The sequence below is a fragment of the Heterocephalus glaber genome, unplaced genomic scaffold (genome assembly GCF_053883595.1).
Source record: "Heterocephalus glaber isolate CG9 unplaced genomic scaffold, H.glaber_assembly_v1.0 deba00001532, whole genome shotgun sequence".
Classification (NCBI taxonomy): Eukaryota; Metazoa; Chordata; class Mammalia; order Rodentia; family Bathyergidae; genus Heterocephalus; species Heterocephalus glaber.
The window spans coordinates 25240006-25256292 of record NW_028258330.1 but is presented as its reverse complement, the minus strand read 5'-3'; the positions used below and the strand labels follow the sequence as shown (position 1 = coordinate 25256292).

The following is a 16287-nucleotide window of genomic DNA, read 5'->3' as shown; positions in this document are numbered from 1 at the left end:
AAGAGGTAATGGTTAATCCAGGTCTGCCCAGCACATAAGAATTGTTCTCCTTCTGTTGAAGGGTTTATTACGCTTGATTTCCAAGGCTGAATTTCAGGGAAAGCAGTCAGGAGACTTTTTGGCCTGTAATACTTGTAACCATGTCCTTTTTATAAAAGGTGGTACCACTTGGCCTGTCCAAATGTGTGATTTTCACACTAAACCTTGGGAACTATAAACGGTGCTGTTTTATGGTGACAATGAGCTATTCTTGGGATGGCTGCCTCAGTTAACCTAATAAGCCCTGCTACCCTTGGCTATAGGGACACCAAACTTGGAAGGATTTGCAACAGAAGCATAGTCCCTGGGGTTTTGTTAATGGTGAATTATTTGTGAGAGAAGAAAGGACCAAACACCTATTAGGGCCCTAGTAGCTGCTGTGGGTCCTACCCTTTCAGTCCTTCCCCAGATAAGATACTCCAAGAACTTTGTAACAATCACTCCTTCATTTAAAGTTGGCTTATTTTATGACTACATTTGAAGCCACTGGAGGACCAGCTGTTCTGAAGGGTAAGTATTAATGGATATTCATGTGATCTGACTATTTTAATGGGCATCTTTTAAAACTATTCATCAGCTATAGATTTTCATAAGCTTTTAAATGTGCCAGAAGCCAAATCAAGACCAAAATATCAGAAAATGGGTCAAACCTAATTATACCTTGAATGGCAACATATGATGTAACTATTTTGGCTTCTGAGAATTTATACTTTTTTTTTCCAATCCCAAATTACACTGTACTATGACATGCCTCTTTATGGCTCAGAACCTGGGCCATTCTTACACAATAATAAGTCTACTGTATGCCAGACCCTCTTTATAGCAACCCTCTGAATTATGTTACTATTGTCCTGTTTTACAGATGAGAACATTGAAGTCTTGGGGTAAGCAGCTCATCCAAGGTAACAAGTACCACCAGAATGCAATTCCAGGAATTTGGGCTTCAGAGTGCTCTTAACCACTGCAGTGCTACCACACAGCTGTCATGTTCAGAAGTGCCTGCTGCAGTTCAGGGCTGTTTCTGTCTTCCAAGACCTTAATCTAGTGGTAACAACAGAGCAAACCAGTGGTAAACATAATGTGGTAAGAGCTGTGATAGAAGGAGCACATGGAGGGGCAGCTGTGCATCAGGCCAGGAAGGTGTGTGAATTAGCCAGAGGGAGAAGACATAAGCATTCAGGATAGAGGCAATAACATATGTAAAAGCTCATTTAAGTCAGATGGCACAAGTCTTAGTTCCTTGTGGGCCAAGATTAGAGGATGAATTTCAGAAGTGTTAAGCCAGAGAAAGGAGGGCTTCTATGCCATGCCAAGGGTCTGGATCTTACTCTGTGGGTAGTGAGGAACTCTAGCAGTGACAGGCAAAGGCTGGTGGGAAGTAAGCAGCAGGGCAGATAAGGTCATTACAGAAGTAATACCAAGTAAGACATGAGAAAGGTCTAATCTAACAGTGGGATGTAAAGGTGTTAAGAGTCAAGACGCCATGGACAAATTAACATCTCGAGAGGGAGAAGTGGAAGATGTTGATGTGGGCAACAGGATAGATAGTGTGCTGATCCCCAAAATGGGGATTCATGAAAAAATAGTTGAGCTGAACAAGACAGGGCTCAACTGAGTTCCTTGTGGACATGCAGATGCAGCTGCTCAGTGGGTATCTGATTACACATCCCCTTGGTGCCCATGGAAAGAATAGAGATAACGAAATCTGAAGCCATGGGTTAGGTTATCTAGGGAGTATGTACTGTAAAAGGGTGTAGAGGTATAGGCACACAGGCAGTCAGGAAAACTGAAGAGTGCATAGAGGAGGAGAGCGAGGAGAGGCTTATGGAAATCAAGCATTCTCATTAGTCACATGATGGAACTGGGGATGTGCATCATGCATCCACTTTCAAGAAGGCGACATAAGCTTGGACAAGTTATTCAACCTAAGTCTTAGTTTCCCAACCTATAATGGGGTGAATATATTTACCCCACTAAGGGATTACCAGGGCTATAATGGAATCTATGTAAAAGACTTGGCAGAGCACCCAAGAAATTCCCTCTCCCTTGTAGTAGATACAGAAGGCAACAGGCCTCCCTGGGAGTTTCCATTCCCCAGTGAGCCTGAGCATCATCCCATGCCCAGCCTTCATCCTCCACTAAAACCTACAGTCAAGGCCTCGGTGGAAGGTATGCTACAGAACTGGTGGCTACAACTATGTGAGTTTCAGTAGTTTCTGTGGGTTATATCAAATCCAGATCTTTCCAGGTCTTTAGTCTACTTATAGACTATCTACATCCCTAATGCAACTGAAGTTAGCCCTCTTCTCATTTTGGGGGTGGTGGTATTGTGGGTCAAACCCAGGGCCATGTACATTCAGGATGAGTGCTCACTGAGCTATACCCCCAGCTCTTACCCATTCCTGGGATGCTAAAATTGCTAACTACTACCCGAATAGGGAGGAATCTGCAGTTTCTGACACTTCTTATTCCACATAGAACTACAACAGGTATTGTAGAGACTCAATTGTAATAATTAACAAACATACTACCTGGTTGAAACAGATTCCTCCCCTGACTTCTTCAATCTATTTGATTTCATTAGGTTTGATTCATAGAGACCCTGACTGTGAAGCATACTCCAAACCTGGTATTATCCTCTTAACAAAAGTAGTCCTCCTGCCACATTGTACCCTCCTAAAGAGTTTTAATGTTCAAATATAGCCATTTATTGAATATGTCTCTCTGGTGAGAATGGCTGAAATTCAAACAAATGTGTGATTATGAGGGCTCTATATCTATGAGGCTATGTTGAGATCTTTAGAAGGCCCCAAAAAGGGTGACTCAGAGTACCACAAATGCCTAAATTTTGGCTACATACGTATCTAAAGGAGAGCCTGACCAAAAAGGGGAAGTTAACTTTGAAATGACCAATCCACTTTGTGTTCTGTTTTTGCTTCCTTCATAGCCCTTTTCTGTCTGTGTAACCTCTGGGAGGGGAGGAAGAGAGAAAAGGAAAAAAAGAAAGGGAGGGAAGAAAGGGAAGAGGGAGGGAGGCAGGCCGGCCGGTCACACCACTATGGATGGGTGGTGCGAAATGGGAGAAGTTGGTGAGGGAACAAGTCTAAGTGAATAAAATCATGGTGTCCTAAGGCAGGACAGAACAGAAGGGAGAGGGAGTGGCAGATTCTAAAATCATTTTAGAGGTGGGCACAGACTTAAGTGAGAAGCTTAAGAAAAAGTACAGACTACAATCTACTACTGGATGGTAAATGGGTCACAATTACTTGGCACTTCAGCCAGCAAGGAACACTCATGGGCACTAGCACATCTGACCCTCTCTGGCACTCCCAATGGCCACTTTTTACCATTTAAGCTGAGGAAACTAAGGCCCGTACAGATGAGTATTAGATACCCTGGACCAGTGGTGGCGAACCTATGGTACCCATGTTGCAGCAGGCTGTTTATCATTAAAAACTCTAAAAGGTTTGCCATCACTGCCCTAGACAGTGTCCTGTGGGAGAGAGAAGTAAAGAAGGTCAAGACAGAAGTGGTTCATCAGACCAGCTTTATAGTGGGCGGAAGGGCCAGGATACTATCATGCAAAAAACAAACCATCTCATCTCAAAACAGGCTGGATCCAATCTCTTTATTGTTAAGGTCTCCGTCCTATACCAACCCCCTCCAAACCTATAGAAAAACCCTAAGCCTAGGAATGTCCTGGGGAGGGAAGGCAGAGTGTGGGGAGATCTCTGTGCTCTGCCCTCAGGCCTGGACAGTACAGACAGGGAGGGTCATGGGGAAGGGGTAGCCGATAACTCCACCTGCAGAAGATGTGGCACTGGCCTGGGATGCATGGGGGAAAGGAGTGCCTGCTGCCAGCTTTCCTCTGGTACCCGCTACAAGTTGGCATCCAGGGGGTGGGTGCCTGGCTTGAGGCCTTGGACAGTGATGCCCTTCTCCTGCTGGTGGCCATTGCTCCTGTCAGGCTGAGAAACAGAGAGACAAAGAAGAGACTAAGGCTCACAGGAAGGGACCCGGGGTAGGAAAGAAGGTGGAATGATGTCTGCAGACAGATATGCCTGCACTACGGCTCTGGCCTTGTAATATGATCACGTTTTTGGCTATGGAACCATAGAGAGCCTCCACCCCTTCCTGAGCCTCCATGTCCTCACCTGAGCAAGCCCCTTACACTTATCTGTGAACTAGCTTCCAAAGTAAAACTTAGCTTCCCAGGTAATACATGTCATAAAATTCTAAGAGGAAAGACTACACATGAAGAATTTTCTAAACTGTTCTGGAAGCTTTTGCTGATGGAGTACTTAACAGCATGAATGGGTCATGTATCAAGACACCCCTGGGAGCACTGGTATTTTGAGATTTTCTTCTACCAATCCCATCTTATTCTGAACATGGCCCCAAGGGAATGGGTCAGACCGTGGGCAGAGCTAGGCATGACCTGGCTTTCTTCTAGATTAGAGCAGTACAAGGTGGTGGACAGGGGCCAGATAGTGAGCTTTGAGGCTGCACACCACTGGGTTCAAACCTAAGTTCCACCTATCACTACCTTGGGATCCTGTGAGATATATGACATCTCCCTGCACCCTCAGTGCCTCAGTTTCCATGTCTGTAATACTGGCACAATCCTAACCTTGCAGCAGAGTTGAAGATGAAATCAGATAAAGAAGGTGTAGCTCCTGTCACACAGGGCATTTTCTCCACGCAACAGGATCAAGTCCAAGCCCCTAAGCCTAGCACAGAACATACTTCACAATCATCACCCTGTGATGACAAACAGTGTCTTCTCACTACTGTGCAGAGGTAGACTACATACAGCACAGGAGGCTCTTGGCCTCACCACACTCCCAGGACTGTCAGAGCACCATGTCTCTGCTAAGGCTATTCCCTCAGTGCAGAATGCCACTCCATCAATCATGAGTAGGTTGTTCACTTGAGCTTCCCTCTATTGTCCTGCTCACACTGGTTTGCAACAGTTTGTCTTTCTCTCAGGCAAGGAGCTCCTTAAGGATAAAAAAAAAAGCAACATGGCTCCGAGTGTGCTGAGAACTCTTACTGGGTGGGCCTAGCTGTGCACTGTATGATGGCACCTGGTCCTCCACCTGTCAGGCTCCTGCCACAGAGGAATGTGGCAAAATGGCTACAGGTGGAAGGACCTTCACTCCTGAGTATAGCGCTAGCTTACCAGGTCTGTTTCAGGGAAAAAGGATACCCTTCACTTCACTGCTTCCCTCCCTCTGCTCCCAGGACCACCATACCTGCTTACTGCAAGGCCCCATCCTCCGCATCTGTGTCCTGGCTGTGCTCCTGAGGAGAAGGCAAGCAGAAACCGCACATCACTCACTGCAAGCTCTGAATTCTTCCCTGAGCCACCTATACAGGAGGTCTTAGGCCTGGAGCACATCTGGAGGACCCAGTTTGAAAGAGGAGGGACAGCCAAGGGAAATGACTAAGGCTGGGTTGGACTCCTCAAAGGCCCCATAGGAGACAGAAGGGGCCAGACAGTTGTAGAAGTGGCAGAGAGCACACTTCTATGGACCAGAGTAGGCTGAAAGCCTTGGAGACTGGTGGGCTCCCTATCTTTGGAGCATCTAAGTCTTAATTAGGGACTTTATGGAGACTACTAAGCCCAAGAGAATAAGGTAGAAATACCAGGCTAGGTTCAAAGAAAGAGACAATCTGGACATGCAGAGGACTTGATTGGCATGGCCATGAGCCCATCTGTCTATTTGCTAGAACCCACCAGTGATGAAAAGTATGAAGTCCAGACTCAATGGAGAAGTTTGGGCTCCAACTCTGGCATGGCTTTATTAGCTATAAAGCCCTGAGCAAGCTATTTGACCCTTCACAGCCTCAGTTTTTTCATGGGGTAAAACGTGGGAACAGTAATACAGGTCTGTTAAGATTAACGAAGTTAGCAAGTTTGCTGGTGCTCAACAGGTGTTCACTAAGTACACAAGCTGCACATATACAGCAAATATCTTACAGACTCAAGAGTCTAATCCACCCTCCCACTCAATGTAAGCTCCCCAGACTCAGCTTGAACATGTGCAACATGGATAGGAGATTGCTCCTTTATAAGATGGTCTGCTTCATACTTGAGCAGCAACGACCTTTAGGGGTCATTGTGGGGGCCGGGGATTTAGCTCAGTGTTTCTGCCTCCTGCTTTTGCAAGCTCAAGGTCCCAAGTTCGATCCCCGGTACCAAAAAAAAAAAAGGAAGAAAATCCTCCTGTGGAACTGATGCTCACTTCCTCCCTGTGGGATCCCCTAAGCAACCCTAGTCCTGCCCTCCAGAACTTCGCAGATTGTGTGCTCTCCTGGAATGTAAGTTTTTGCCCTTCTCTAGGCCATGTGGAAAACAGAAGCCAAAACAGACCCTGGGCTTCACCTAGGTCTGCCTCAGTTCTTAGTGGGATTTTTGAGTGATTATCAAATAGGCAACCCTATTTTCCCTGCTCACTTTCCCTCCACACCATAGGACTAGAACCTCTGGGAAGGAGAAGGGAGAGAGAGCTTACAGGGAAACTAACCAGCTTAGAGTCCCCCCATTGCCCTCCTGCCACTAGATTGCAAAGTCCAGTCCCAGCCCCTCTCACTCACGCCCCTAACCAGCCCTCACCAGCTCTTCCTCGCTATGTGTCAGCAGCCCCTCCTCATCACCGTCGTCTCGAGTCTGGGCTTCTTCCTGGGGTGTGCCTGCCTCAGAAGGTGTGTCCTCTGGGGGTGGTGGTGGCCTGCTGCTGCCGCCGCCGCCACTACTGCCACTGCCACTGCCGCTGCCACCGCCACCGCCACCACCACCACCACCACCGCCGCTGCCGCCACTGCCACTGCCATTGCCACCACCAGCACCACTGCTGTTGTCGCCTTTCTTCTTGCCATCTTGAGGGTTGGGGTAAAGGAAGAGGGACTAAAATTCAGCCCAGAGCAACTGCCCAGCACCTTGGCAGAAGCTGGTCTCAGCACCATGGGTCCAAGGAGACTGGGATCTGCGGGCTCTGGGATTGAAGGCCACTTTAGCATATGAACCCCACCCCAGCTTCTGACCCCCACCCCAGGCTCTAACCCCCCCACCCCATACTCTGCCCTGTCACTGAGCTGGGTGAGGACCCTCAAAGGCTGACCTGGGTTGGCCTTTTGCTCCTCCGCGATCTGATCCAAGCGGCCCAACAGAGCATCAATGTTGGACTTGATCTGTGCCAGTTCTGTCTTGATGGTCTGCAGCTCACTGCTCTTTACTGGGAATTGAGGGACAGGGCTGTCACTTGGGGGCTTAAATCTAACAAAACCCCAGTCCTATTCTGTCAATCAGAAAGACAGATTTTTGCTGTTCCTTTCCTGGCCAGGGGAAAGGCCTCTTAGACTGCCTGGAGGCCACCCCAAGAGTGACTAGCCCATGCTTCTGAATCTGGCTATTCCTCTCCAAGACCTCTTAATCTGAAAGGGACCGAGAACCTCAGCAAGAACATGTGTCTCTGTTTATAAGTTGGAGTTTATCTTACAGTGTGTAAGAGTCTCTTTGGAGACTCTCTTATAGTCGGATTTCCTGAGTACCTGACTACAGTGTGTGAACATCAGAAATAATGTAGAGTAATGGGGCTGTGTAGTCCTGGCCTCGTCCTTAGTAGAGGAAAAGATAATACTATCTCCTTACTGTGCTCCATGTAACAACACTAGACTCTGTACCCATCCCAAGGCCCTCCTCCTCAAACGTCAGCATTTTCTTCTCAGAAATGCATGAAAATATTTGGCTGTGTTAGAGCAGTAGAACCGTGGGAGATTTGTTCCTTTTTCTATTTTCCAATGTAAAAAAATGTTATTGTATTATTTGCTAATGATAAAAATATAAATTACCCAGGAAGAAGACAGAGTTACTCACACTTGATCTTGGTGGAGCCAGTGGTCATGGCTGTGGAGCGGGCAAAGAGCTTGACAGGTATGGTAGTTTTGACACGACGGACCAAAGGGACTGTCACCCGGGGTCGTTTCACAGGAACTGCCCTAGGCACTGGCACTGGTGACAAGCGACCTCGGTAGTCGAAGAGCCTGTGAGGGCAAACAGGCCAGAGGCTGTAGTATGGCCTGTGGCCACCAGGAAGCACTGCAGCACTAGCCCTACACATCTGGCTAGTGAGCAGCTGCAGGGAGGGCACTATACACCTCTGTCTGCTCCCAAAAGGCCCTGCGAAGACTTTCTGGGCCCTGATGGTTGCTGTTATTTTCTTAACATCTACCTTTCCAGCCTGTCTGGACAGGTATTGGCAGGAGAGGCAGTGGGTGGTAATGATCCCAAGTCAAAAGAGAAGCAAACAGACCAGCCCCAGGAAGCCTTCCCTAGATCACTGAGACCCAGACCTGCCTTATTACACAACCTGGCTTCTGCCACCCCAACATCTGGTCAGTTTGCACATCTACAAGCAGTACAAATGGGAATCACTGAGTCTCCCTGAGCTGACTCAGTTTTCCCATCTACCTAATGAGGATGGCTACTAAACTCAGCGTCAAGTCAGCGAAGGTAAAGAATAAGACCTTGGTTAAAAACACACTTTATAATGCATGCTAGGCAGAATTTCAGGGTACTTAGAACTTCGAGATGTGAGGCTAGATTTCAATCCCTTTCCTCAACACCTTTCTTGCTCCACTCTCCAGACAGAGGCCACAGCTTGACAGCACATCAAGGCTGGGGAACTCAAATCAGACGCCAGGACCCCCAGACCAGCACTATCACCCAGCCCTCTCCAGGAGGACTTCCTTTTCTGCTGACCAGACAGAAGCTCAATGGGCTTAGCAGATGTCTCTCCCACGTGTTACTACCATTATTCTACAGAGAATCACAGCCTTGGTGAGGGGTACACTTTGATACTATTTCCTCATGCCATATATGACACCTGCCACCACCAGGAAATTCAAAGTGCCATCCGTGGCACTCCTTTGTTCAGGAATTCCCTACCCTGGGGATGGTGATGAGGCTAGAGATGGACAGTCTCTGGAAGTGGACCCAATCCTGGACCCTGTATTTCTACACCCAAGGGGAGGGGGCGGCTCTGGCCTTGGTCAGAATCACTGAACCACAGAATCCCAGAGGTAGAGGAGCCCTGAGGGATGATCTGGTGCAAGCTCATTTCACAGAATTTGCCTAAAGTCACATAATTCACTCAGTGGCAGAGCTGGTATTAGCACCTAAGTCTTCTGATTCCCAGTCTAGGGCACTTTCCACCATATCACAACATCGCCTGAAACCACTCACAGGTGAGAAATATCAAGGCTCAAAAAGATTGTTCTTCCTGGGTTGCCTGGGGTAAGTTAGAGGGAGGAAGAAGGGTGGGGCAGTATTCACCGTGACTTCTACTCAACAATGTGGCTAGTACCACTGGAGTGGGAGCCCACAGCTTGAAGTCTGGGGTCTGGGTAAGTTTGGGTATTGAGAGTGGGACACAACCCACCAAGGACTAACTCAGACCTCCACATGGCTATAAATAGAAGGCTAAGGGTCAGGGATTTAGCTCAGTGGTGCTGCACCTGCCTGGCAAGCACAAGGTCCTGAGTTTGATCCCCAGTACTGGAGTGGGGGTGGGTGGGTGGGTGGGTGGGTGGGGGCGGGGGTGGATGTGGATGTGGGTGTGGGTGTGTGTGTGTGTGTGACTGAAAAGGCAAAGTATGAGGATTCATCAAACTCCCTGCAACTGGCACTGTACTGTTTTGTCTTCTAGCTGGCTACATTTATGTGTTCCTTGGCTGTACAGTCCCCTGGTGTTTCATCAGAAGGAAAAGTCAGACTCAGACTATAAGGCAAGGTGGTGTGATGATGGGAACTCTGGACACCTGCAGAACTGGACCCTAGTCCCAGCTCTGCCAGTCATTTGTGGAGCAACCTTGGGCAAATGCCTATCCATACTTCTGGGCTTCAGTTCCCAACTGGAGGACTTAGTGGGCTGCACCAGCAATCTCTCAGGACCCTTCCAGCTTGGCTGTTTCATGCCTGGGTACGCCCCTCCCCTGCACACCTGTCGTAGAAGTCATCCCGGTAGTAATCACAGTCAAAGCTGTAGCCACTAGGGAAACAAAGGGGAGAGGGCTGGAGCTTAGGGGTGGCTGGCCACTCAGCCCATTTTCCATAGGCCCTCAACTTCAAATGCCTCTCCAACTTCTAGGCTCAGCACAGTCACTACCAGCAATTACTCCCTCTGTGGAAAGAGGACCCCATCCTACCAAGACAGACAGACAGACAGAGTACCCCACCTGTATATGGCAGATGCTGCTCTCTTTAGCCCCTTGGGTCTGTTGGGCTTGGGCTCACCAGCCATGTTGATGTCTGTGGGGAGTGAAGAGGGACAGTCAGAATCCTGGCATGATGGCAGTGAGCCTGTGCTCATATCACCACTGTGCGCACACACACACAGTAATTCATGTGTTTGTATGACATATACATGGTACTGAGGCAGTAGACAAAGGCCTTCATATAGTTAAGTCTTCAAAAATCAGACTCATACCCAGATATCACATGGATATGCCTCTTTATATATTCCATATGTATTCAGACACATGCACGCACATTCCCAAACCAACCACACATACTATGTACATCACACACATTTACATATAAGGGTGTTCCCACATATTGTCACATCTATACATTCTGTATTCACGAATACATTATATACAGATGTCACCTTTTATGCATATACAGAAATATGTACACAACAATGAGTACATATTCCAAGGCAGACCAACAGCATAGTCACATCACATGCATGTACCACCAAGGCCAAGGGGATCTGCCCTACTTTGTTCTTGTGTTCTTAGCTCTCTCCTGGCTCTCAGAAAAGGTTCCAACCTGAGTAAACTATAGGCTGGGATAACAGTCCACTATGTTCCCTTTCTCTGGGGAACCTACCTTTTAAATAGAACCAAAAAGCTTGTTATTAAGAAGTAGTGAGAAAGCAGGGACAGGATAGAAGCATTTTCCAGGGGCTTTGTAACTACTTAATTTACAACAAATACCACCTATAACTACTTTAGTTATAACATTTCAGAGGAGTGGAAGTGGTGGTGGGGCTAAAGAAGGAGGCTACTAGGAGAACAAGAGAATAAAGGACACCAGCTACTTTGTAGGATGTTAGGAGAGCCCTTTTGAGAGAGGGTTAACTTACCCAGGGTCTGCCCGGCCAGCACACGCCCATTCTCTCCTACCACAGCTGCCCGGGCATGGCGCTCGTTGGAGTACTGAACAAAGGCATAGCCTTTGTGCACAGAACAGCCGGCCACACGGCCATATTTGGAAAAGATGGTCTCCACATCTGATTTCTTCACCACAGCTGTGTTTAGGTTTCCAATGAAGACTCGAGAATTGATGGATTTGGGATCATTCTTGTTGGTTACATTGCTCGTCTGGATCTTCAAGGACATGGTAGCCACCTGAGGACAAAATGTCACTGTGAGTCTAGGTCCCCAGGATGGGCACAAGGGCTGCTCATGATCCACTCCTGACTGGATTGTTCTTTGCCTTCCTACACCCTGCCACCCTTACAACATCTAGCCTCCTGTTTCCACATCTTGTTTTCTTGTTGTATTACCAAGGCTTGCCACTTACTGGCTATTTCATGCTAGATGCTTTATCTTTATGTATGTTCCTTTATTTGGTATTCACATAACTAGATCCACATATTTGTACATAGGAAGAATCTAACATTCTGAGAGTTCACAATACTGGTGAATAATAGCTAGTGAATGGGACTGTCTAGTCTGCTTGACTTAATTCTTTTAAGCCCACAACATCTTTAACACTCGTCTCAAACGTTACCCCTATTTAGAATCTAGATTTCAAGATTTTTCTACATGTTCTTTCTGTTCCTTCAGTGTAAAACTATAACAGAGGACACATGGTAACTCAAGTTCTATAATGCTTGTTCCAGAATAACAGTATATTACAAAAATTGCTTAGTCTGATACAGACATGGACAAAGCTATGACTGTCTTTATTGGTACCGTTGTTTTGAAAAAAGTATTTAAGTCTTGGCACTCACTGTGAACAAAATGTGGCATATGATATAGAGAATAATCCTCAGACCCCAAGAGTGAATATTGTCATTATTTTTTACAGAAATTTGAGGCTCTAGTCAAGATCATTAACTTACCAGTAACAGACATTCAAACACAGGTCAATTGGTTTCTAAAGCCATTTCCCTCAGCTTCATCACTCTGCTTCCCAAGTTAAAGCCAATTTAAATATCTTAGCATGATGGCATATTTATCTGAAAGTTATTATTATTTTTTTGGTACCGGGGATCAAACTTGGGCCCTTGTGCTTGCACAGCAGGCGGTGAAACCACCGAGCTAAATCCCTGGCCCTGAAAATTATTTTTAGTGATTATCATTTTTAATTACACAGTCAAAATTTTGTTCCGTGTCTTAGAGATGAATTTTCAGCTAGGCTTTTGTTTTCTACACTGTGGCAATGACTTTTACCCCGAAGATCCCCCAGCCCTTACCCCAGGGGTTACAGCTGGGCACAAGCTTCAAAGAGAAAGAGAAGGCTCACCTTCATTAGAAAAGGTATACAGTTAAGCCTTGGCCTTTGTACTCCTTGTCCCAGTCTTATGCTCATGTGCATGGGTTGTTGAAACTCCAATCTCAATCTAGAGCCATTTCACAAGGTGCTAAAGCCCCCTAGCATATAAAGAAACTCATCACCCTGACAGCTCATTTACCTAAAATGGGCTAGAGAGGTCATCTTTTCAGTAAATTCAGTGGAGAAGAGTGTAAGTTGGGGAAGGAAATCTGTTAAGCTTTTGTTCCACCAGGATAGAAACCTCTTTTTTTTTCTCCCAGATGCTCCCAGACTGGAAATTGGCATGTTCTGATCAGCAGGTGGCACTGTTTACAAGGAACTCACAGGCTGTACCAGAGATTTGGGATTCTGACAGTTCCTACAGCTGGGTTTGCATTAAGCTCAATGGACATACTGGGGACAGGCATGGAACATTCTAAAGCAAGGAGACTGAAGGGTAATATTGCTACCGATAAAGGGCCTGGTATCGGCTTTGGGACTTGGAACTGACAGACACCTGTTACTCAATTTATCTTTAGACCCAATAATTAGCATTTATAAACCAGTAAAGGACACACAGGAGACAAACCATAAAAACATCTAACACTGTCCATACACAGCAGGAAATGCTCAATGCAATGTTAGTTTCCTCAGACTCCCCATTCTTCACAGTTCTGACAAGTCCCTCTACCTGGATGACAAGTGACTCAAGGATTAATTCCTTATACATTTACCAGTATATACAAAAAGTTTGTGGGTGCCTGTATGAACACAGATGACTGGTTCTGTTCAGAGCTGATGCCAGAGATGCCAGTTGATTTGGCTGATGGGAGCCAACCAGGTCTGTGCTGTGGACTGAGACGGAAGAGACGGAGTGATGATGGTTCAGAGACCTGCTGATGACTGCTGGCTCTGCCACTGCCCTAGCAGGGACACGACAGTTTTGAGTTCCCTCAGACCTCTGCCAGGGGCCTCTACCACCACTGAGCAGGAAGCATTTGCTGAGCACCTCAGCTTGGTAGTGTGAAGGGATTAGCACTCACTTTTTGCTGTTGAGTAGTCTTTCAGGTTTGGTCCTACTCAGTCTTTTTATCTCATTACCTGGCGTCTGGGAAAATGTACATAAAAGAACTTTGCAAACTGTTAGGTCCTTACAAGATTAATTATTCTGACCATAGTGCTTCTCATTCTGTTAACACTGTCACTCGTGGGCCCATTATGGATGAAGGTCAAGGTCAAACTAGAGCACATTTTGTATTATGCCAAAGAGAATCAGCCAGGAGCCCTATCACATGAAGGTCTGTTTGCTAATCTGTAGGAAAAAAAAACAACAAAAAACTCAGGAAATGTATCTTCTAGGTGAGGAATCTGCCAGGCTAAGGAGAAAAGTCCACCTGGAACATGCTCTTAGGCACCCACCTAACCAGCCCCCAGTCTGCAACCTGCATAGTAATGGAACTTTAAAAAGTTAGAATTGCTTCCTTTAGACACAAGTGGCTTCTCCAAACTTAGACCTAGGGCATAAATGCCGTTCTCTCTCCTCCTCAGCCCAGATGAACAGACAGAATATGCACGTGCTGGCACCAAGAAGTCAGGGTCCAGGAGAGATAAAAGAAACACAGAGAAGTCTATTGTCTCACTGTATTCCCCCTTCCCTCTGGTCCTTGCTATAAAAGGTTCAAACACCTATATCTAGTGAGATAGTGATTTGATGCGAAACAAGGCCCTTCTATCTCCTTGGAGTTAGCCACCTTTGGTTTGGTCAGCAGGAAACAAACAGACCTGAGCATGTGGACCTGAGTGGCCAATAACAAACCCACTTTTAAGACCCACACAATCCTTTGGAGGATTGTGCTGCTGCTGTATAGATGCCCTAACCCCAAAAGGACAATCATCTGTGGGGGTGTGGTAAAACTTGAATGACTACCCATATGCATTTCAAAGTGAGAAATGGAGTTAGGAACAGGAAATGAAAAGGAAGTGGGATCCACACTATGTCTCCTTGAACTGGCGAGTTGAGGTACAGAAATCCTAAGAGTTCAAGAATTCTAAATATAGACATGTTTCTTCTAGTTATTATAACTATCTCAATTTGTGAGCTTTGCTTACAGCCTTCAAGTATTTAGACATATGGTGCAGGGTGTCCATTTGTACTCTTACTTTGTCCTGTAATGTAGAAGGCAGACTTGACAAAGTGTTTAATAAATGTTAGGAGAACGTGATGATATTCTGCCAGGAAATGATGAGAAGGGGCTGGCAGGCTTTCCTTAAATGGCGGGACTGGGGGCGGGGGGGCGCAGAGACGGGGGACAGGGACAACACACACAGAGGTCCCAGGCACCTTTCTTCTATTCTCTGACTCAAAACCCCACGTTCACAGCAACCACCCCTCAACTCAAAACCCTCCTCCACTCTATATTTTTCTTCCTCCTACTTTAGAATAGGAACCCTAAAAAATACTGATATCCTATTCGGCAGAAGGTGCTTAACTTGATAGGCTATTTTCTTCCCTGGCCCAACCTGCCTCACAGACCAGATGTAAAAGAGAGCAAGGTATCTGCAGTTCCAGAGCCTGGGCTTAGCCATGAACTGAGAGGTGGGTGGCAGAACTGTTCTTGGTGGTAATGATGGGGAACGAAGAGAGAAAACCAGGTGCATTTCTAGAGACTTCTCCAAGGTCAGATTAGCAGGGACCTTGGGTAAATACAAAGTTTATATGCTTTCACTCTGGTGAAGAGAGAAAAAGGGACTTGGCCAGGATGTCACAGTTAACTCACTCAACGGCATAGCCAAGACTACCCCAAGATCCTCTAGGCCCAGGATTTTTATATTCTATTTTTTCTTTTAGGTTAGTACAAGACAGTCCCCCCACAGCACCCCTCTCAGGAGTTGGAAGAGGACACAGTATCAGAAAAAATGGGGCTGGGCTGGGCCGGGCCGGGGATTTAGCTCAGTGGTTTCGCCGCCTGCTGTGCAAGCGCAAAGACCGGAGGTTCGATCCTGGTACCAAAAAAAAAAAAAAAAAAACAAAGAAGAAATGGGGCTGCTACTCTGGTAAAAGTGTTTACCTTTACCTGGGAGAGAAACAATGGCTGCATAAAAGCTGCAGCCTTAAGCGAATTAAAACCCACCAGGCTCTGAAATGCAATTTACATCTCAAAAGGATGCGCTGGCTTCTCCAGGCTAGTAAGTACCAAAGAAATTTGGCAAAAACTATTTCTCAGTTGAAAAGTTCAAACAGAAACGTTTTAGAGCCAAGCCTAAACATGTTTAAAAAAAAAAAAAAAAGTGATGGGAGCTTTGCAAAAGCAGAGGCCCTAAAAGGAACCACCAACCCTAAACTCTGGGTAAATGAAACCCCAATGAGCCATCCTAGTAAAAAAAAAGTCTCTAATTCTGAGTGCTAATTCTATGTCCGAGGCTTTACATATTTCACCCCATTTATTCCTCACAACAGTTTGTGAGGAGGTATTCTAGATAGGGAAACTCAAGAGAGGCTCAAAGAGGTAATAAAGTAATTGGTTAACAGAGCAAAGCCAGAACTAGAACTCAGGTCTGTATGACTACAAGAACAAACCTGTGGGGCAAAACTGTGTATGAATACATATGCCTTGGGTATTGATTTCCAGGTCAGCCACACACCCTCTCTTTGGTCCTTGCCTTCTCCATTTCTACTACAATTCCTCATATTTGTATTAAGA

At 46.3% G+C, this 16287-nt stretch overlaps 1 protein-coding gene across 4 annotated transcripts in view; it reads right to left on the bottom strand.

Annotated features, from left to right (window-relative positions):
- Window positions 1-3653: 3653 nt before the first annotated feature.
- The window catches only part of Raly (RALY heterogeneous nuclear ribonucleoprotein), a 78333-nt gene continuing 65699 nt past the window's right edge, over window positions 3654-16287 (bottom strand). For all 4 annotated transcript variants that reach the window (XM_013066709.3, XM_087188884.1, XM_021246934.2 and 1 more), the window contains exons 3-9: window positions 11190-11454; window positions 10279-10351; window positions 7919-8085; window positions 7164-7277; window positions 6659-6921; window positions 5295-5343; window positions 3654-4007 (exon numbers count right to left, since the gene is read on the bottom strand). In XM_013066709.3, coding sequence (XP_012922163.2) covers window positions 5299-5343; window positions 6659-6921; window positions 7164-7277; window positions 7919-8085; window positions 10279-10351; window positions 11190-11445 — 918 coding nt within the window. In that variant the 5' untranslated portion in view covers window positions 11446-11454 and the 3' untranslated portion in view covers window positions 3654-4007; window positions 5295-5298. The remainder of the gene's footprint in view (window positions 4008-5294; window positions 5344-6658; window positions 6922-7163; window positions 7278-7918; window positions 8086-10278; window positions 10352-11189; window positions 11455-16287) is intronic.